At 57.7% G+C, this 20,753-nt stretch overlaps 3 protein-coding genes across 9 annotated transcripts in view; 2 read left to right on the forward strand and 1 right to left on the reverse strand.

Moving 5' to 3' along the window:
- Positions 1 to 18,827, forward strand: part of RAB11FIP5 (RAB11 family interacting protein 5) — a 36,633-nt gene extending 17,806 nt beyond the window's left edge. Inside the window, exons 2-6 of one of the 4 annotated variants that reach the window (XM_059659425.1) lie at positions 2,310 to 2,746; positions 2,862 to 3,555; positions 10,595 to 12,517; positions 16,134 to 16,323; positions 16,583 to 18,827. In XM_059659425.1, the coding sequence (XP_059515408.1) occupies positions 2,310 to 2,746; positions 2,862 to 3,555; positions 10,595 to 12,517; positions 16,134 to 16,323; positions 16,583 to 16,786 (3,448 nt within the window). In that variant the 3' untranslated portion in view covers positions 16,787 to 18,827. The remainder of the gene's footprint in view (positions 1 to 2,309; positions 2,747 to 2,861; positions 3,556 to 10,594; positions 12,518 to 16,133; positions 16,324 to 16,582) is intronic. The other 3 variants (XM_059659426.1, XM_059659427.1, XM_059659428.1) reach the window with 3 other exon arrangements.
- CCT7 (chaperonin containing TCP1 subunit 7) overlaps positions 1 to 20,753 on the reverse strand; it is a 354,827-nt gene that overhangs the window by 102,277 nt on the left and 231,797 nt on the right. The gene's annotated exons all lie outside the window — the stretch shown is intronic.
- SFXN5 (sideroflexin 5) overlaps positions 19,341 to 20,753 on the forward strand; it is a 103,192-nt gene continuing 101,779 nt past the window's right edge. The window contains exon 1 of one of the 4 annotated variants that reach the window (XM_059659442.1): positions 19,341 to 20,525. In XM_059659442.1, coding sequence (XP_059515425.1) covers positions 20,424 to 20,525 — 102 coding nt within the window. In that variant the 5' untranslated portion in view covers positions 19,341 to 20,423. The remainder of the gene's footprint in view (positions 20,526 to 20,753) is intronic. The other 3 variants (XM_059659441.1, XM_059659440.1, XM_059659439.1) reach the window with 3 other exon arrangements.

Raw genomic sequence — 20,753 nt, forward strand, 5'->3', positions numbered from 1 at the left:
TTAGAGAGAGTGAAAGAGAGAAGGAAAGAGAGAGAAACATCTATGTGAGAGAAACATATCAATTGATTGCCTCCTGCATGTATCCTGATCAGGACCAGGGAGGAGTCTGCAACCAAGGTAGGTGCCCTTGACCAGAATTGAACCATGGACCCTTCCGTCTGCACGCCAACACTCTATTTACAGAGCCAAACTGGCCAGGGCTAGACCTGTTTTATGTGTACAGAAGAATGAGTGGAAAGTACAGAGAAAGTATGTTTATACTCCTTAAATTCCCTCAGTTCCTCTATTATTAACACCTTGCAAATTTCCTGGGCTCACTGGTGGCTAAATTTGTTACCACTGATGAGCCAATATTGTATATTATTGTTAACACATTGTATGCGGGAAACGTGTTTACACGTTTTACGTATTTATACGTTCTACCAGTGTAGTAGAGTGCGGGACACGTATTAATACGCTTTTTATAGACTAGCGGTAGAATGCGGGTAACGTATAAATACGTAAACTAAAGTTATCGTAATTTTACTGAATGTTGCCATTTGCGCAAAAAATTAGCAAAAATGGCCCGCGCCACCTGTTAGCGCGCGATAAAAACTACCCGCAAACAATGTGTTAATTAGAACCTGTAGTTCACATTAGGGTTCACTCTTTGTGTTTTATATTCTGTGGGTTATGACAAATGTATAATGACATGTACCTATCAGTATAGTATCATGCAGAATGGTTTCACTGCCCTGAGATGCCCTGTGAATTGTTGATTTTTCAGCCTGCTCAGCTTTGGTCTTGTTTGTGGATGGGAGAGAGGACTCCCAAGCCCCTCACACTCGGGAGCCGATTGCTCTCCCGCTTGACTGTCCAGTTATCTGGGGTGGACTTCCTTGGATTGACGCCTAACAGTTGCTTCATCCTTATCCTACATTCTGGAGATTTCCTCCAATTCATCTTGGAACACATCCTTTGAATTTTCAATTTCAGCTCTTATGTGCCAGGGAGGTTACACATTCTGGTGCCAGTGTGAGAAGGGGGCCTGTTTCCAGATGTGCCCGACCGCATCATTTAGTCCTGGTTCCCGACGTCCAGAACCTTTCTGGTTCAGTCTCTCTACAGTCTCTCCGCTCACACCTGTGGAGGTGGGCAGGCGTGTGACCTGGGTGAGTGGGGTGGGAAGGGGGCCTATGGAGGTGTCCAGGAGCTCCACACAGATGCCGTGTGGTGTGGCCAGCCAGCCAGAGTCAGCTGGGTCAGCCCTTCCTTCTTGGGCCTTCCCCCAGGAGTCTGAGCCGTTGGTGAGGAGGGTTTGGGAAGCAGAGGAAGGAAGAGCTCTGTGCACACCCCCCCTGTAGCATGGGCTCCATCCCCCCGGTCATGTGTGTTAGGGGTATCTCTGGGAGTGTGTAGTGGGAAGAACATGGGCTTTGGGGTGATAGAAACCTGGCTCCGCCTCTCCCCTCTCCTTTTTGGCAGCTTGTTCTAGGATGGTGACCACTTGAGCCTCGACCTCCTGATCTGTGAAATTGGGGTCGTGTCCCGACCTTGTGGGCTGGCTGTGAGGTGTGAATCAGTGGGAATGAGATGAGAAGCCTGCACTCTGCTGTAACACACAGTAGACGCTCACCAGACACCAGCCCTCGCTCCCATCCCTGGGCCTCTTCCTTACGGCCCCTTTGTGCCGTCTTGTCTGCTCCTCCATCTTGCAGAGCTGCTCCTGGTGGGACGTGGGGCGAGTCAGTGAGTGGGTGAGGTGTGTGTGTGCATGTGCTAGTGCTCCTGTGTTCCTGGCCCAGGGCCTGTGGGTGAGCTGTTCTTTCCTGGGCTCACTGGTGGCTCAGAGCAGAGCTCTGGCTGGGACTGGCCAGGGGGTGATGTAAACAGGGAAGAATGTGGGCAGGTCTGTCTGTAACTGGGGCCTGAGATGTGAGAGTCCTTCCCAGACCCAGCCTCACCTCTCCCGGCCTCTGAGTTCCAGTTGTGGGGGGATGGGGCACTCTAGGGAAGGTGCTGGGGTGGAGGAGCTATGGCGTGGTGACCCCTGCCCTGCCTAGCAGCACCACGGAGCTTCCCCTACTCAGAATGTGGCTTTCTTCATCATGGAGGAGTTTTGGATAGTTTCTCAGCTATGCCTGTGGCCTGGGAGGCAGGGCCTGTGTGTCAGAGCAGGAGCCTGTGGTGAGAGGCGTCATAGCCCCAAAGCAAGGAGGGGCCCTGTGAGGTGACAGACACTGAAGGGGAGGGGTGCGGCGGGTGGGGGGGGGGCAGACTCCCTGTGTCTGCTACCAGAGCTCTACCCGACTTCCCCTACCCTCTCACAGGTGGTACAAGCTGCACTCCAAGCCAGGCAAGAAGGACAAGGACCGTGGGGAGATCCAAGTGACCATCCAGTTCACGCGTAACAACTTGAGCGCCAGCATGTTTGACCTGTCCATGAAGGACAAGCCGCGGTCCCCCTTCAGCAAGCTCAAGGACAAGATGAAGGGCAAGAAGAAGTATGACCTGGAGTCCGCGTCTGCCATCCTCCCCAGCAGTGCCCTGGAGGACCCCGAGCTGGGCAGCCTGAGCAGGATGGGCAAGGCCAAGGGCTTCTTCCTCCGTAACAAGCTGCGCAAGTCGTCCCTGACCCAGTCCAACACCTCGCTGGGCTCGGACAGCACCCTGTCCTCCGCCAGCGGGAGCCTGGTCTTCCAGGGCCCCGGGGCCGAGCTCCTCACCCGGTCCCCGAGCCGCAGCAGCTGGCTGTCCACTGACGGGGGTGAGCGAGGGGGGCCGCCCCTGCTGTGGTCTCCATCCAGGGAGCAGGGGAGGCCCCTGGCCAGGAAACGGGGCTTCTCTGCCCTGTGCTAACCCTGCGTGTGCTTCCTTTTCAGGCAGGGACACTGCACAGTCCCCCAAGTTGTTCACCCACAAAAGGACCCACAGCGACGAGGCCAGCCAGATGCGAGCAGCTCCTCCCCGGGCCCTTCTCGACCTCCAGGGCCACCTGGACCCCGCCACCCGCTCCTCTCTCTGTGTCAATGGAAGCCACATTTACAACGAGGAGCCCCAGGGCCTCTTGCGGCACCGCAGCTCCATCTCGGGCCCATTTCCACCCTTCAGCTCCCTACACAGCGGTTCTTCTCGGCCCTCTGAGGAAGGATCCCGGGCTGCAGATGACTCCTGGGGCAGAGGCAGCCGCCGCACCAGCAGCTCAGAGGCAGTGCCTGGACAGGAGCTGAGCACTCAGGCTAAAGCGCTGGCCTCTGAGGCCGGCCACTCTGGAGAGGAGGAGGGGGCCCAGCTCTCAGAGGGGAAGCCAGTGCAGGTTGCCACACCCATGGTGGCCTCCGAGGCTGTGGCGGAGAAGGAGGGAGCCCGGAAGGAGGAGCGGAAGCCCCGGATGGGCCTCTTCCACCATCACCATCAGGGGCTGAGTCGGAGCGAGTTGGGGCGCCGCGGCTCTCTCGGGGAGAAAGGGGGTTCCACCCCCGGCGCCTCACCCCATCATTCATCCACCGGGGAGGAGAAGGTCAAGAGTAGCTGGTTTGGCTTAAGGGAAGCCAAGGAACCAACTCAGAAACCCAGGTATGTCCTTGGCAAAACCAGCTTTGCCCCCTGGGGAGGGTGCTGGAGTGTCAGCAGCCTGGACCGGGCTGGGAGGATGGAGCTGCCGAGGTGCCCTGGGGCAGACTGCTGGGGCAGACTGCTGGGGCTGCTTTGCATGGTTGAGTGGGGCTCTCCCTAAGCCAAGGCTCTTTGCCTGCACTTGGAGGCAGTGAGTGTGAGGGCCCAGTGGATTGAGGAGAACTCTTCAATGGTGGCCTCGCTTCATGGCAGACCCACCCACCGAGGGAGTGGGAGGAACAGGAGAAAAACAGGAAAGCCATTTGTATGAATTTTTGTTTCTTAACCTCCACCTCTTGCCCTTTGGCCTCCAGGTAAGGAAGCCTTGGCAGGTAGAGAGGTGGGGACTGGGCTACACCTCAGGCTTCCCCACCTCCCTGAAGCTAGCCGACCTCCCCCAGTTGCCCCAGCTGTTCTTGATCTCTTCCCCCTAAGAGGGAAGTCAAGTAATTGATGCCCCCCCATATACCCACCTCCAATTGCTCCCCTGTTTTGGCAAGAGGCTGTGGGCAGCTCCCCTGAAATCTGAACCTCCCCCTGTCCTTGGAGACCCTGGGCCCTGGCCCTCTGCGGGTCTCTTGGTTCTGAGGCATGGCAAGTGCTGAGGATGGCCACTTGGTTTTGAAGGTGCTGAGTCCCACCAAAAGAGGGACGCAGGAGTCCTTTAGCTCAGGCCCTGGACAGAGCTCCTAAGAGGGTTCTGATACCAATTAGGATACTGCATCCAGTTCCAGTGTGGGGGTGGGTAGGTTCCCCACACATCCAAGGGATTCTCTGACACCAGCTGGGTGTCCTACAATTCAACTCAACTCTGACACTGTTCACTCAGAGGTAGCACCTGATTCCACAGGTAAAGGACTCAGTCCTACAGGACACCCGCCCTCTCCCACCACTGCAGACACCAGTCCCCAGTCAGTGCTTCAGACTGGCCAGCTATGCTAGCAGGCTCCAGCAGCTCCCTCCTTGGGTTCAATTAATTTGCTAGAGCAGCTCACAGAACTCAGAGAAACATTTTACTTACTGGGTCACGGGTTTGTTATAAAAGGCTAGAACTCAGCAACAGCCGATGGAAGAGATGCACAGGGCGTGGTATGGTGAAAGGGCACCACACTTCCATGCCCCGTCAGAGCACAGCCGCTCTCCCCAGAACTCAGTGCTCACCGTCCGGAAGCTCTCCCAGTCCTTGCTAGTTGTGTGGAGGCTTCATTGCATGGGTGAGAGGGATTACATCCTTGGCCATTGGCTCAACCTCCTCCCCCAAAATTAGGGGGTGGGACTGAAAGCTCCAACCCTGTTTATGGTTGTTTCCCTTGGCAACCAGCCCCCTCCCATTAGGGGCTTTCCAAAAGTTACCTCATTACATAAACCCAGATGTGGTGAAAGGGGTTTGTTAGGAATAACAAGCACCCACTTCACCTTCATGGCTCCGAAGTGTTTTCAGGAACTGAGAACAAGAGACCAAATATTATAACAAAAGGTTCTCCATTGTCATCTCTCAGGAAATTTCAAGAGGTTTGGAAACCGTGATCCAGGAACTTCATCAGAGCACATATGAGAAATATGTGTTTCTTGTAAATCACAATATCGCAGCCCCTGACCACCACTCTGGCCCCTTTGCCTTTTTCCAACTCTGAGCCTTCCACAGCTGCTGACAGCCTAACAGGGCCCAGGGTGGGGCTCTAGGCCTGGGCGATAGGCCATGTATTCGCCATTCTCAAAGGCCTGAGGCCAGTTCTACACAGGAGCATGCATGGCAACCCTGATGAGTGTGGCAAAGGCAACCGTTCCTGCTCTCTCAGCAAGCCTGCTCCTCCCCTTTACGGATACAGGGGCAGGAAGTGGGGTGGGAAGGCTGGGCACAGTGGTGAAGGGTCAAGTGATAGGGTAGAGGGAAGATCCCTAAACCTCTTCCTGAAGTCCTGGTTCTTCCTTTCCCTGTGAAATTCTGCTGAGAGGAATGGGGATGGAATGCAGGGCCTTTTGCGGTGTGGGCCCTGGCCAGCTGGTAGCCTCATAGACAGGAATGAGGGTGGATCAGCCTCTGAGTGAGGCTGCCCTTCGCTTCCCCTGCCTAGGACATCACCCTCAGTCCCTTCTGCCCAGCCCCTACCCACCAGAGTCCAGGGGAACGGCTGGCCACTGGTAGCCTAGGGGAGGAGTAGGAAGAAAGGTTTGGTCCTGTGACAACTCAGATCTTTGTAGGAGGTGGAAGAGAGGGAGGTAGTAGAAGACCCAGACAGGGCATTTGCTGGGAGCAGTTGGGGGCCAGGGTCAGAAGGGGCACAGACCATGGGCTTGGTGCTGTCATTTGTGGGTATCTCCGGGCCTTTTCTGGGCAGGACAGATGCTGGGGGACACCTCTCTGTGAGGTCATTTCTAGGTGCTTGGCCAGGTTTGGGGCGTAGACCCCTGCAGGCCGTGTCTCTGAGCGATGCTGGGGTTGTCACTGCTCCTGCTTACAGCCTCCGTCTTCCTTCTGTTTCTCCATGTCTCCTCATGGCCTTTGAGAGGCCAGATGGACATAGGAAGCTGTGAGATGTTTGTTCTCCTATTTGAATTCTGAGCTTGTCCACAGCTGGTTGGAGGGCGCCTGGGGCACCCCTGCCCTCCCTCGGGCCCATTTGCAGGGCAGGCTCTGTGGCCTTGCATCCAGGCGGGCGGGAGGGGCATTTCTTTGGGTGAAGGGGCTTGGCCAGGAGAGGCAGGAAACCTGGCCATTGAGCTCCATCAGTGTCCCCCTGGGCCCGTGTGTCTTGAGGGGATGGGGAGGCTGGCCTGGAAAAAATAATGGTCCGTGCTTACCCAGAAGGCTTGCCTAGGGCTTTTGAGGAGAATAGGAGAGCTGAGCTGACTCACTGCAGGAAGCGATAGGCTAGACACCCAGAACTGGACTGCCTGCCTGAATATAGCTGCAGGATCCCCAGCTGGGGACACGAAGCTGTTCACAGGCTCAGAGGTTTGGGGGGCCTCTGCCCTGGGGCCCCACTTGTGCTCTGTTGGGTGTTCCTCACGAGGAAGGGCAGCGGCGCCCTCTAGTGCTCTCAGGTGGCACTGATGCCCCGTGGAGAGACCCGAAGCAGTGTGTGACACACGGTATCCAGAAAAAAGCTGCTGCGGCCGGAGAAGGCAGTGGCTGGAGGAGAGGGAACAGTGGCTTGAGGGCTGAGAAGAGAGTCCTCCTGTTCTTCCTGACCTGGCCCCTCCTTTGCCCGGTTCTGTGGCTGTTACACTAGGCCCCTACCAGTGTGTGTGTGTCCGGGGGAGCGGAGAATTGGTAACGGACACCAAGCCCCATCGGGCCACTGGACACGTCCCCACTCCCCAGCCCTGCAGTGAGCCGTTCATTTTGAGCTGCAGTGAAGGCTACTTGGTGTGTGTTTAGGGCCACCACGACCATGGGCGCTATCCTGCCAGGTCCAGGTTTGTTTTTGTGTCTGTTCCTCCCTTTCTGCTCCTTTTAGAGCATCAGCTTCCCAAGGGCAGACCACTCTATCCCCTGCCCTCCTCCACAAGTGGTAGCTACAAATGGTTTTAATCGGGGGAAAGTGAAACTACACAGATGCAAGTGTACTGTGGCCTTTCTCCATCTCTGCCTCCGCCCCAGCCCCTCAGCGGGGGTGGTGGACAAAGTCCCCAGGAGCCTGGAGGGTGCAGTGGCCACCGGGAGAGCTCGCATTCTCAGTGGAGTAAATGAGTGACTATGCTGTGTGCCCAGTGACTTAGAGTTAGTGTGGCCATCCGTCCTGTTTGTGCCTGTTTTCCGGGCATAGTTAATAGTGTCTCTACCATAGTTAAAATGTTCCAGTTTGGAAGATAAATTATGTGGTTCCCTACTTACAGCTCTCAGGCCCCACTATGTCACCTCATTGTGCCCAGATGCTGGGAGAGAATATGTCCAGTCTCCCAGACACGTCTCCTGGCCATTGGGCACATCGCAGGCAGAGGACGGGAGCTCATGCCTCAGGACAGGTGGCTGAAGGGCGCGGTGGCTGGGGCTGGTTACACCTCAAAGGCTGGCTGCAGCCTTTTGGGAAGCTGCCCGGAGGCGAGCCTTTGCAGATCCACAGGTCATCTCTGGGGTCAAGGTGTGGAAATAAAAAGACAGAGCTCATCTCAGCCTAAGGAAGAGCCATCCACCAGCCACGGAGGTGGCCCATGGTAGAGTGAGTTGCCAGTTCCAGGGCTTAAGAAGAGGGGGGCTGTTGGAGAGAACAGGTGATTCCTCCGTTAAATGGCAGGTTTAAACAGTTGTTCGAAAGTTCCTGCAGGCCCTAAAGTTTTATTTCCATAGCTTGAGAGGGCAGAGCCATTTGGATTTCTGATTTCTTTCCCTAATTCTTGATCTTAGAAGATGAATCAGCATACGTTGAAGCCCCCACTGCTTGATGGGAGCATGGCATTGTGCTAGGCTGGCACGGTGGGTTCTGGGATGCAGGTGTTTATGTCTATCTTCAGAGCATAACCTGCAAAGCTAAGCACATATGGGCACGTGTCTCTATCTGCCAGGTGGAATGGTAGGGAGGGGATGTTCCAAGGTGAGAACCTTCAGAATGGGCATCTCATGGATCAAGGGTGAGCTAGGCTGGGGGAGGGGTGTATTGCTAGGTAGGAGGGATGGATGGATGTTCTTAGAGGGAGCCTGTCCAGCTCTGGGGAGCCTGCTGGGCCAGGCACCTGGAGTCCCTTACTCCAGGGAGACCTGCTTGCCGGTTCCATACCAACGGGTTTGTGTGCACCCCTGGGGAGGCAGTGGCGTTGCCAGCCTAGGCTGGGGCTCCAGCCTGCTTCCCTGCTGCCCTGCTGCCCTGTAGTTCCGACAGCCAACCCAAACTGCAAGGGTGAGTAGGGCCAGCCGGGGCTGCGCTTGGTGCTGTTTAATGTTGATGGAGGCCTCTTCCCTCGGGCCCCTATGGCCACTTGTCATAAAGGAGACAGGGGAAAGCGGTGGCTCAGAGGACCCAGCCCTGCTCCTAGGGGCTGAGACCTGCCCACAGGGGTGGCTGTGTCTGGCATGGGTGCTTCAATGGAGCGGGTGTCTTGATTCACGTAGTGGTGGTGCATCACTTTCCTTAGTCCCCAAGGTAGGCGTGTGCCTTGGCCCTGGGGCCTGCCTGCAATGAGGGGAGAAGGGATGTTTGTAGAGGCTGGGACTCCAGGCCTAGGATCCTCCCGTGTTGTAACCACAGAGGCAGAGTGGTACAGGGAAGCCTCCCCCTTCATCTCTAGGTGGTAGCATGAGACTGAGAACCCGCCCCGGATGGGGACTTACTGTAGCGCAAAAATAGGGGCAGCAGAGTCTCTGGAAGCTGGATTCTTTTTTTTTTTTTTTTTAAATATATTTTATTGATTCCTTACAGAGAGGAAGGGAGAGAGATAGAGAGCTAGAAACATTGATGGGAGAGAAACATCGATCAGCCGCCTCCTGCACAGCCCCCACTGGGGATGTGCCCGCAACCCAGGCACACGCCCTTGACCGGAATCGAACCCGGGACCCCCCAGTCCGCAGGCCAACGCTCTGTCCACTGAGCCAAACTGGTTTCGGCTGGATTCTTAATAGAAACCCAGGATGAGGACTGGGCTCCCAGACTTACAGACTGTTGGGAAGCCCACCTTTGCCCTGGTTGAGCCAACTCCTTCCCGTCCCCTGCCCACGGTGTTTGTGGACCGGCCGACTCTACCTCTGCCCAGCTCTGTGTGGAGCCTGCTCTGTCCGGGCCCTGGTTCTTGGAAGAATCCTGGTAAGCACCGGACTTCTTGGCCTCTTTCCCTAATGCCCCTCTGGTCTAACCGGTAGCCCTTAGGGCTTCTGCCAGCTCATGGCCCGTCCCCAGGACTTCCCCATGGAAGGCAGCAGCTTGAGGGGAAGATGGATATGTACAAGTTCCCATGATGTATCCACTTGGGCAGGGATTAAGAATTGGGATCTTGGGGCTTAGAGTCGGGCCTGAGAGATGAGGCTCAGTAGGTGAGGCCACAGGAGTCTGGATCTGACTTGGGGTCAGCTACAAGGCAGCTGCAAATCGCAGTCAGACTGGGTTTGGGGTGCTGGGTCCTGACTGTCCTTTCTGGCTCTCTCTGTGTCCTGGGAGTGTCCTGGGGAAACTGAGAGCTCTAGTTTCAGAGTCTTCCCTGCCCACACCCCTAAAGCCCACTGCACACTGTAGACAAGATGCACGTACAGAGGATGCCCCCTCCCAGAGAGGAGGGGACATGTGCAGGCCAGCCAATGCTCTCCAGGATTTTGGGGCATGTGGGCTCATTTCCATGGGATGGATTTTCCAGGGGAGCCAGGGATCTGTGTGGGGGGTGGGGGGAACCCAGGAGGCCCCTGGCGACTCCCAGCCAGCTGCTTTCCAGGCTGGCCTGTGGGTGCTGGGGTACAGAGCACCGTCTGCCCAATGCTGGTCCCTGTGGACGCCTGACAGCAGATGTCCTCAGCAATGCCTTGCTGTCCTACTTGGACAGTTATGTGCTGTTACCTTGTCATGCCTGACAGCAGCCCAGCATCATCACCTGTTTCTGTGAGGGGTTGGCAAAGTCAGTCATGTCTCTGATAGTGAGGGCTTTGTCTAGCCAGATACCAGGCTGGCCTTTCTCTGGCCTCTCCCCCTCCAAGCCAGTCCTGAGGGATGTGAGGTGCGTGCTGATTGGCTCCCAAGCATAATTCTGGTGTTGAGTGGAATCTTCAACATGGGGTAGTGGAAAGAACACTTGGTTTAGGTTGGGGCCCTGCCTGTAAAATGGGATTATTGCTTCCCAGGGTTGGTGTGAGGCTTCAATGAACTCCACCCAGCATCTTCCTCCTTGGGTGGTGCCTAATGTAGGTTACATGTTGGGTTTTCCCTCTGTCTGCTGGCCTACACACGTGCCTGAACCCAGCCTGGGTGGCATGTGGCACCTCGTCCAGGGGCAGGTGGGGGGCAGGGGGCATGGTATTCAGCAGGGGCGTTTCCAGTCTTGGCATTAACCAGGAGGCTCATGGTTTTGTCTCCCTCCACAGCCTGGACGTGTCTCCTCAGGTAGAACCTGACCCAGCTGCTCTTCCTCACCACCTCCCCTGCTCCCCCTGTGCTCCGGCCCCCCCCACTCCTGCTCCCACCGCTGCTCCCATGCTAAGCACTAACCTTTTTGCAGCCGCCTCCCCCGCTGCAGCTGCCGCCACCGCTGCCCCTGAAGCTACCCCACCTGGATTCTTGGGTCTCACCAACCCATTCCTCACCTCCTTGCAGAGCAACCCTTTCTTCGAGGAACTCCTAGCCGACAAAGCACTAAACTTTCCTTCACCTGCTCCCTCTCTCCCCAGGGCCTCGAGGGCCGGTCCCACCCCCCTGGCCTCCCCTGGGAAAGCCCTGCCTGAGTGGGAAGACACCTTCAACGTCTTTGCTGCCAGCAGGCTGTGTCCAGAGGCCAGGAGTGAGATCCTGGCCCCTGAAGGAGTGGGGCTGCAAGACCCAGGCCCTGGGGCCATGGCAGTGAAGGCAGCTGAGCCCCCAGGGGGCCCAGGGGGAGGAGGAAGAGGTGGGAGCAGCGAGGGGCTGGAGTCCAGGGCTCCTCTGGACTTGGGACTGGACCACCAGAGTTTGAGTGCTGCCGCCCCGGGGCCCCTGGGGTCTGTAGAGGCCGGCCTGCCCTCCACGTCAGCCTTGCTGCACCCGGGAGCCTCAGACTCAGAAGCAGACAGGGAGCCGACGGCCCCAGGAGGTGAAGCAGGGCAGAGTCCAGCAGACAGTTCATCTCTGTTTAGCTCCCCAGAAGTGATCAGCGTGTGGGAGAGGCTGCCAGGCCCGGACGACGCCCCTGAGGGCCAGCGTGAGGAGGCTTCCAGAGGCAAAAGCCAGGTTTTGCAGGAGCTCAATACGGTGGACGATTCCTGGCCTTGGGATGTGGTCACCCTTTCTCCTGCGGCTGAGATGTCCTCACCAATCACACGGGGAGAGTCTGATGAACTGCCTCCTTCCCCCATGAAGCCAGAGTCACCAGAGCCTGTGAGCCCCAAGGGGAACCAGGGGCTCTCCCAACTGGAACTGGAGCCAGAGCCCAAACCCGAATGGATGTTGGACAAGGAGCTGCCGCCCAGCATGCTGCCTCCCAAGCCACCTCGCCTCTTCATACCCTCAGATTTCCAGGAGGAGGAGGAGGCTGCAGGGGGGCTGAGTGGCAGGGGGGCAGAGACGGGAGAAGGCGACGCCTTCCCAAGTGCGCTGGCTGCTGGTTCCCCGGAGGCCAAGGAGGACGGCCAGAAGCCAGGGTCCGAGTCTGACAGCTGTTCTTCCGGAACCCTGCTGGGTGAGCCAAGCCTGGAGGAGCCAGTGGAGGACGCCAGCCCTCCTGCGACTTTATCTCTGCCCACCAGCTGCCCTGAGGGTCCTGCCCCCATGCCCTCTCACTCAAAGAGCCTGGCTCCTCAGAGCCAGCAGATCTGGGGGGCTCTGGAGAGAGGACAAGGCCCGGAGGCTCCTGAGGCCCAGAGCCAGGAACCAGCAGGAGAAGGGCTTGGACCCCTGCCGGGCAGCTCCCCCCAGCCTGACTTGTGGGCTTTGGAGGAGGATGCCTTGAACCCCTTCTTGTCTCAGGAGAGCCGAGATCCCCCCAGCCTCCCCTCCACATCCCCTCCAGAGTCCAGGGAATCATCCATCCACTCTGGACCAGAAGAGCTGCCCACACCCCCGGAGCCCACCTTTCCACCGCCCCCTCTCCCGCCCTGGGCCAGCCACTGCCACGGGGGGCCCAGTTCTCCATGCTCTCCTTTGCCTGGAGCCTGGCCCCTGACCTCTTCCTCCCTGTCCCCCGAGGAGCCAGCCTCCCCCCCGGGGGGCTCCCCTGCCCCACTTGGGGAGGACCACGCTGCAGTCACCCCAGCCTCCCCGCTTGCGCTTCTGCCCTTGGAGACACGACCAGCTGAGGAACCACAGCCCAGTGACAGGTGAGCGGCCACCCGACAGCAGTCTCAGGAGGAAGGGTGAAGGGGGCAACTCAGCCTGCAAGGCCCTCAGCCCTCCAGGGGCTGTCCCTCCTGGGCGAGGGCTTGCTCACCCCGGCAGGACAAGGGGGGCTTTGAAGACATGGGTCTCTGTGGTCCCGGCTCTGAAACTGCCTCCATTTTGGGACCTTGGACCAGCAGGTGCCCCCACAGGCCAGGACTCTGGGGGATGACAACGCTGATGAAATGCAGGGGGTGAGGAGTGGGTGGGGAGGTATTGTAGGTGGGCAGGGAAAGGGAGGTGAGAGCACCTCGGGGCTGGTGGGGGGAGTGTAGCTTGTCAGATGTCCCCATCCCTCCCGACCTCTGCGCCAGGCCCCAGGGTGAGAGGCTGTGGAAGGCAGAGAGCCAGAGGACAAAGGAGGGGCTGGCACTGAGGTCAGAGAGGAAAGCGGAGACACCACTGAGGAGGAAAAGAAAAAAGGAATGCGTCCCACATCTGTGACACCCAGAAGAAAGGGTCTCTAGCCTCATCAGGTGCTTCACTGGTTTGTGGTGGTGCCTTCAGGGTGGCCCCAGGCGCTTAGGACTGTGCTGAGTTGACAGTGGTTGCCCTTGTGACTGGTCACTGTGGCATTGGTCTGCTTTGGAAGAATTATGAGGCGGTGTCCTCACCGGGTGGCTAACGAGGAGTGCCCAGGTCACTGTTGGTGACAGGGTGTGACAGCAGGGGCAGCAAAGTCTAGAGGCGTGCCAGCGCCCCAGGAGGCCTGAGGGGAGCAGCAAGGGGAGCAGAGGTGCTGCTCTGATGAGCAGGGAAGGGAGGGGCTTGGGGAGCAGGGCAGGCTCCAGCACCGGCCTCTGGGAGGCCAGCCCCCGGCTCCTGCATTCAGTCCTCCCAGTTCACTGAGCATCCAGTGTGTCAGACACTTGACAGGGATGAAAGATGCTGTCCCTGCTGTGTTGCCAGGAGTTCCAGCCCAGTGCGGAGGATGGAGGTGAAGCATGAAGGGAAGGCCCCGGGGCCATGCTGATCTGAGAAGGGGTGGGAAGCAGACCGGGCTGCCTGCCTGCGGCTGCAGTGCTAGGTGGTGCGGCCATTCCCAGAGGTGTGGGGGAGGAGGCGGAACAGCTTCCCAGTGCCCTCCGCTGGCCCTGCTGTATCCCAGCAGCACTTCCAAGTACACTCGCCATTTTTCACCCGTTTTATTCTCTTCAGACTTGGCTTCCTGTCTGTACTTTGCATGTTCCTTACATCATGGCAAAAATAGAACTGGCCCCATTTCTCAGATGGGGACATAGAGCCCATAAGAGCTTCAGGGTCCAGGGTCCCTCAGGTGCAGGGGAGCAATCAGACCCGGAGCCCAGGATGCCTGGCCCTCATTCAGGGTGTTTGCATGCCTCACTGGTATTCCTCCCTGCCCCTAGCACAGCCCATAGGTGGCAGCAGAGCTGCCTTTACGCCCCCTTCCCTAATGCAAACGCCTGGGTGGGAAGGACAGACAAATGTTCTTTTCCCTGCTGCCTGCCCCTGCCTGGGCTCTCTGCCCTCTTCCCAGGTTGTGGGCCTCCCTGCATGTGGGTGAGCCCTTCTGCAGTGGATTTCAGGCCTTGGCCTAAGCCATTTGCCTCCTACTCTCTAATGGTTCGAATCCTCCATGAAGTAGATGTAAAGAGGTCCTCTAGGGCAGTGGTCGGCAAACTCATTAGTCAACAGAGCCAAATATCAACAGTACTTCTACAAAATAGACTCGCCCAGGCAGAAAACGGACTTCTGCGCATGGGCCACGAAGTTTCAATTGTACTGTACGTGCACCCGCACGTGGTATTTTGTGGAAGAGCCACACTCAGGGGTCCAAAGAGCCACATGTGTCTTGCAAGCTGCAGTTTGCCGACCACGGCTCTAAGGGTAGGTTAATTGAATTAGGGGCCTGATGCTTGCAATTTGGGTAACTGTCACAGGTACGGGTGCTGGGGCCCCAGAGGAGGGACAGCTTAGTCTGGGGGAAGCAGGAAGGTTTCCTGGAGGAAGTGGCCTTGCTCAATTTTGAAACCTGAGTAGGAGTTAGCAGGCCCACAGGCCAAGGGGCAGCGCTCCAGACAGAGGGAGAGCCTGTGTCCTGGCTGAAGTGCATGGAGGGCTGGGAGGGAAGGCCAGGCGCCCTGACCCTGGGAGGGAGGCTGAGATCATGAGCCCACAGCACAGTGGAGTGGTTGGAGGTGGGCAGGACTCTGGCAGGGGGTTGGGGGGCGGAGAGGGGGGCTGACTTAGCAGCTGTGGCCAGAGGAGGAAGGTTTAGCGAGCCCAGGCCTGGCGAGGAGGGAGTGGTTTGAGAGAAGGTAGCGGGGCTTACTGTTTGTTAAGGCTAAAGCCAAAGCTGGGGATCCAGAGGCCCCAGGTTTCTGACTAGAGCCATGGGCGGGGGATGGTGCCACTCAGCACGGGGGGGGGGGGGGGGGGGCGGGGGGCCGGGAAAGGGCAGGCGTGGAGGGGAGGGTGACATGCCGGGGTGGACCCCATGTGGATACGCCAGCCAGAAACTGTCTGCGTGGGGCTAGAGCAGGGGTGGGCAAACTTTTTGACTCGAGGGCCACAATGGGCTCTTAAACTGGACCGGAGGGCCGGAACAAAAGCATGGATGGAGTGTTTGTGTGAACTAATATAAATTCAAAGTAAACATCATTACATAAAAGGGTACGGTCTTTTTTTTTTTTTTAGTTTTATTCATTTAGTTTGCCCACGGCTGCTCTAGAACTTGGGGCTGAGGTCTAGGCTGGGGACCGCTGTGAGGAGGTGGAGGGGAGAGAACCCCGGCAGACTCGCATTTAAGACTGAGAAGTTGGGAAAGCAGGGAAGGGCAGGGGGTGGGGGGAGGGCGGGGAAATGAGGGAGGAGAGCAGCCCAAAGGAAGGAGTGGTCCCAGAGTCTACGCCACAGAGCGGTCAGGAAGGAGAGAACCGGGTCTCAGCAGGAACGTTTGTGATGGGCTGGTGGGGCCCACGTCCTGTTCTCGGGGTTGAGGAGTCAGGGAAGGTAGGAACTTAGGCGGAATGTGGTCTACACGCTCTGGAGAGGCTGGGTGAGGAGGAAGAGGTGGGTGACTGAGGGCGGTAGCCAGGCAAACACAAACCCGTGTAAATGCTGAGGGGAAGCAACCAAGGGAGAGACACAGGCGGCCTAGTGTCCCAGTTTGCCCAGCTCTTTCCTGGTTGGCACAGCAAGTCCCACCTCCTGGGAGTCCCCAGTCCTGAGAAAATTGGGAAACTGGGAGGGTTGGTCACGCTCCTCTCCCGCAACCAGAGAAAAGTTACAATACAGAAGAGGATGGAGGGAAGATGGGAGGAGGGGGCAGCCCTGGCGAAGACTGGGTACAGGTGCAGAGAAGTCTGAGAGGCCTCTGCTGTCCCGGTGAAGGGGCAGGGCCATCCGAGGGAGTAAAATGGGGAGGGGCAGGTGGCAGGGTGCTGAGGAATGTTGGGCACAGCTGCCCGGAGGCCTTGCTTTGTAGGGGCAGCCACCACAGGAAGTGGTGGGTCTCTGTTCAGCAGAACTGTGGCCCTACCTTCTCCGTGTGCTGCCCGTCCCTCCCCATAACGCATCTCCTGTCTGTCTCCGCAGTCCCCACCCCGTGAAGCCGCTCAGTGCTGCCCCTGTGGAGGGCAGCCCCGACAGGAAGCAGCCCCGCTCCAGCCTGAGCACCGCCCTGAGCAGCGGGCTGGAGAAGCTCAAGACAGTCACCTCCGGCAGCGTGCAGCCTGTGGCGCCGGCCTCCCAGGTTGGCCAGACTGTGGACACCAAAAGGCTGAAGGTGAGGCCTGGCAGCATGCCATGGGGGATCAATCAGACGTGTGGTGCTGGGGAGAGAGGAATTCAGAAACAGGGTGCTGGGCAGGGTGCAGCAAGGAGCAGGCCTGGTCCCGTGCCAGAGCCCGGAAGCCAGTTAGGCCGTTTCTGGCATTGGCGACAGGCAGCTCCGGGGCCGGTGGTGGTGTAACTGGGGCGTCGGTGGCCAGGCAGGCAGTTAGGCCTGAGGGTGCCCTGCTCACTCTCGTTCCATCTGCCCTCAGGATGCTGGTGTGCTAGACCAGTCCGCCAAGTACTACCACCTGACCCACGACGAGCTCATCGGCCTGCTCCTGCAGCGCGAGCGGGAGCTGAGCCAGCGGGACGAGCACGTGCAGGAGCTGGAGAGCTACATTGACCGGCTGCTGGTGCGGATCATGGAGACCTCGCCCACACTGCTGCAGATCCCCCCTGACCCCCCAAAGTAGCCCTCTCACCCCCACCCCCCAGGAGGGTGGGCGTGGACCCATCGTTCAAGCAGGGCTCACATCCTCCCTCCTGCTGAACTCACTCCCTGGGCAGGCGCAGTCTGTCCTTGGTTGTCACCCCTGGCTCCCCCTCCCTCCTGCCTCAACTGGGGCTGTGGGAAGGAGGGCCTTTGGACTCCGATTAGAGGTGGGTCTCACCCACCTGCCTATTTTCCTACCCCTTAGCTTTGGGGGTTCCAGAAATTAGAACAAAGAATTTAACCCTCAAGACAGCAGGGGTGAGCTGCAATTTGATGTGGTATCTGGGACATACTTTATTACCCCACAGGGATGGTCAGCCATTTCTCCCACAGCTAAATGCTTTTCCTCTTCATCTTCCTCCAGCCCCTGGAGGGCTCCTGGTATTACTAGGGCTGTGGCAGGGACCAAGCTGCCGATTTGTCTGTGAGTTATGGGCAACCAGGCACCTGCTCTTCAGCCTCAAGTCGTTCTCCGAGAACAAGGAGCCTGTATGGTCTAGTGCAGCGGTCGCCAACCTTTTGGACCTCACGGACCACTAGGGGTCCGTGGACCACCTGTTGGCCACCGCTGGTCTGATGTCCTGTCTGCCATGTCCTGAGTCTGTGTGTGTCCAGCTGTTTGAGAAGCGGACGTGGTGTGGATAGAAGGAGATACTGTGCATTCTCCAGGCCACTCCCTGCCCCCCTCTTCACCAGTCCATGGGTGTCATGTGTGAAGGTGGGGAGAGCCCGGGCAGGTGTGGGCCCCTCCAGGCCTTGGGGCTTCGGGCTATTTGTTGGGGATCAAGCCTCCATCCCTGTTCTCGTTGCCTGTCCAGATGCCAAAACTCTGTGCTGCTACAGGATTTGAACTTTTGGAAACTGATTAAAACGTGCCTTTTGTGGTGGGGTCAGGGGCTTCTGGATGTAGACCCCGCCCTCTGTTTGGCGCCCCTCTCCCTCCCTGTTGAGCACAAGGGGCTGGATCTGGTAGGATGCTAGGAACGGAAATGGATGAGGGGGCAGCCCTGTTGCTGCTCTGCCTTCCCCTAGAGTTAATTTCAGTGAAGGGTCCGGCCAACCTGCTGCTGCCCCCTTTACCTACCTGCTGTCTTCTCTTACTCCCTCAACACCAATAGTGGGGGTCCCGGGGGGAAAAAAACACTACATTCTGGAAGTGGGAGGTCCACTCTGCCTACACTTAGGAAAAAGCCTTCCCATCTGTCCTCTACCTGCTGTCCCAGCCTGTCCCTTCCCCGTAGCCTTGACTGGCTTGGCTGTAGTGCACTTTGAACGAAGTGTCTGCCCTTTGGCCCAGCGCTGGTTTGCTTGCAGAAAACAGCAGGCTTCCCCATGGCATCTGCAGGGGACCTTTGGTGGCTTGGGGCACCCTGCCTTAGCAAAGTTGTGGGGTGAGGAGGTGCTGAAGGAGGCAAGTTCGGACCCAATAAGGAGGAAAGGGCTCCTCGGGGATCCCTCTTTTTCTTGAGCTGGCCTGTGGGGTCACTCTCTGGGATCGCTCAGAAAGCCTCGGAAGGAGATTTGCTCTATGGGGGATGTCTCCTGCCAGGACAAAGCAGAGGAGCCCACATTGGGGAAAGCCCCTTAACATTATCTACCTTAAACACTCACTGAGGAGGAGGAAAGTGTCCACAGGTACCTAGGACTTTGGTCCTGCTTTTGGGGGGGTCATTGGATGTTGGATATCGAAGGTATCTCTTCTGGGGGAAGAGGGTCACTCTGCCACTAGGTATTCCTCTGGGCTCTAGTCAGTCCCAGCCCTGAGGCTGACCTTCCAGTCATCTTTGTGAACTTCCAGAAAGCCCAGGCCAGGGATGTCTCTGGAAGTTTGGAGTTGAAGCCCAGGTTCTCGTTGGATGTTTCTGCTCCTGGCCATGAGTTGGAAGGGCCGCAGGTGGGGTGGGCAGGGAGCAGGCACAGTTCTGCTTTGCCGTTTGTCTTCCTAGTAACTCCTGTTTATAAAGACCTTGCTCTTCATGTTTCGAGCACTTTATGAAGAATAAAAAGTTCACAGACTGCAAGTGGCTCTGTTGTGTTCCTGGTTTGATGAGCATGTGGAGCAGGCTTCCTGGGGAAGGCAGGTGATGGCCTTCTTGGGTAACACTGTCACTGCCCTGACATCAAGGCAGCGGCACAGCATTGCCCAGCGGCCGGACTCAGTCCTTTCTCACTCCCAGGATACAGTTATTGAATACTTGGGGGATACAGAGGATAAAAGACTTGATTCCTATGCTCAAACCATTTAGCCTTGGAGGGAAAGGTAAGCTACAAATCCAAGGTACAAATGGTTCTTCAGGGCTAGCTGGAATGTCTCCCCAGCTTTCAGGAACGTCTGTGTCTTGTGGTTCAACTGCTGGAGGATGAACTGACAGCTATGGATCATACATTGTTAAGAAACACATGGGAAGGCATGAGGCAACCCTGCACCTCACCACAAGACAGGAGATCCAAAGTGGGGTTCCCTAGGGTCAGACTAAATATTTCTATTGTACTCTTGTGTTCATTATCCCTGCTGGTGCCTTGCTTTACCATCTGCAGCACCCCCCTCCCTAAAGTCCTTGTAGTGCTCCCTAACCCTGCTGAGCCCTACTGGTCATTCCCAGTTCTCCCTGCCTAGGAATTAGCCCCAGGAGGGATCTTCCTTGGCAAAAGGAAGTGGAGGCTGCTAAGGCTCCTAAGACCTCCTGTGCATTTAACTCAGCCAACAGCTATGGGGTGTTCCCCCAAGATGTATACACACGTTGAATATTAATTCCAATGGGTTAAATCGGAAAAGAAACATCAACGGAGCTATCAGCTTTTAGTAGTGGGTACATTTTGGGGGACACCCTGTATTTGAGTCCCTACTGTGAGCTCTCCCATGTCTGGTACCATGGACTTAGCAGTGAATCAAAAAGTCACAACGGCCCTGTGGACCTTACAGTAGGAAAGACAAGACACTCAAAACAATTATAAATGCAAGGGCTGCAAAAGAAAGGCGGTTATAGTGGGTTTTGTAGAAGAAGGGACATGGATTGGGAAACACAATGTTTGCATTGAGGCCATAAAGACAGCCAGCCTCAGGCGAAGACAAACAGTTAATAGTTTTCTAGGTACAGAATGTGCCAGGGTGGGCGGGGAGCACACAGCATGCCCCAGGAACCGACCATCAGGGTGGCTACAGAGCACAAGGCAGGAGGCAGGTGGGACAGAACTGCGGGAGTGTTCCGCAGTGCAACTCCCGCAGAAAGCCTTCGGAGAGTAACCCTAATCCGCCTCCAGTCCTGGCCCTTCAGGTCCGGGTCCCATGCGCTCCGGGAGTGACTTCCCCCGCAGCAACTCAAACTTCTCGGGGCAGGGGACCGGGAGGGGTCTCTCCGTGGTCCCCTTGGCGGGGACCTGAGACACGCACACTCGCAGGGTGTGCAAACTGGCAGCGGGAACCCAATCCCGGTCTGCGTGGGCGCAACTCCGCAGTCGAGGGCTGTCCAGCGTCTTGGCAAGAAAAACTACACTCCCCACAACACTCTGCGCCTCCGACTCGCTGCGGTTGCTCATGGCCAATCCGGAGAGGTAGCTGTGGCGGGGGCCGAGGAGGGACATTTTAAAAGGGCCGGGGATTGCGGGCGTCAGTGGCCATGGCGGATACAGCGACCACAGCATCGGCGGCGGCGGCAAGTGCCGCTGGCTCCTCGACCGATGCACCTCCTTTCCAGCTGGGCAAACCGCGCTTCCAGCAGGTGAGGACCGGGCTGCGCTCGGAGGGTCGGCGGGTGGCACAGGGCGGGTGAGCGAACTCCTCTCCCAAGTCTCCTTTAGCCCCGGGGTCTCGGACCCGCGGCCACCCCAGAGCCTGCGGCTACTGGATGGGGACCTCGGCCAAAGCCACTCCTTCCCCATTGGCCAGCGGGGAGAGCGAGGACCCCCACCTCGGCTGCCCATTGGCCGTCGGCGCCGTCGCTCTGCGG

The sequence above is a fragment of the Myotis daubentonii genome, chromosome 12 (genome assembly GCF_963259705.1).
Source record: "Myotis daubentonii chromosome 12, mMyoDau2.1, whole genome shotgun sequence".
Lineage (NCBI taxonomy): Eukaryota > Metazoa > Chordata > Mammalia > Chiroptera > Vespertilionidae > Myotis > Myotis daubentonii.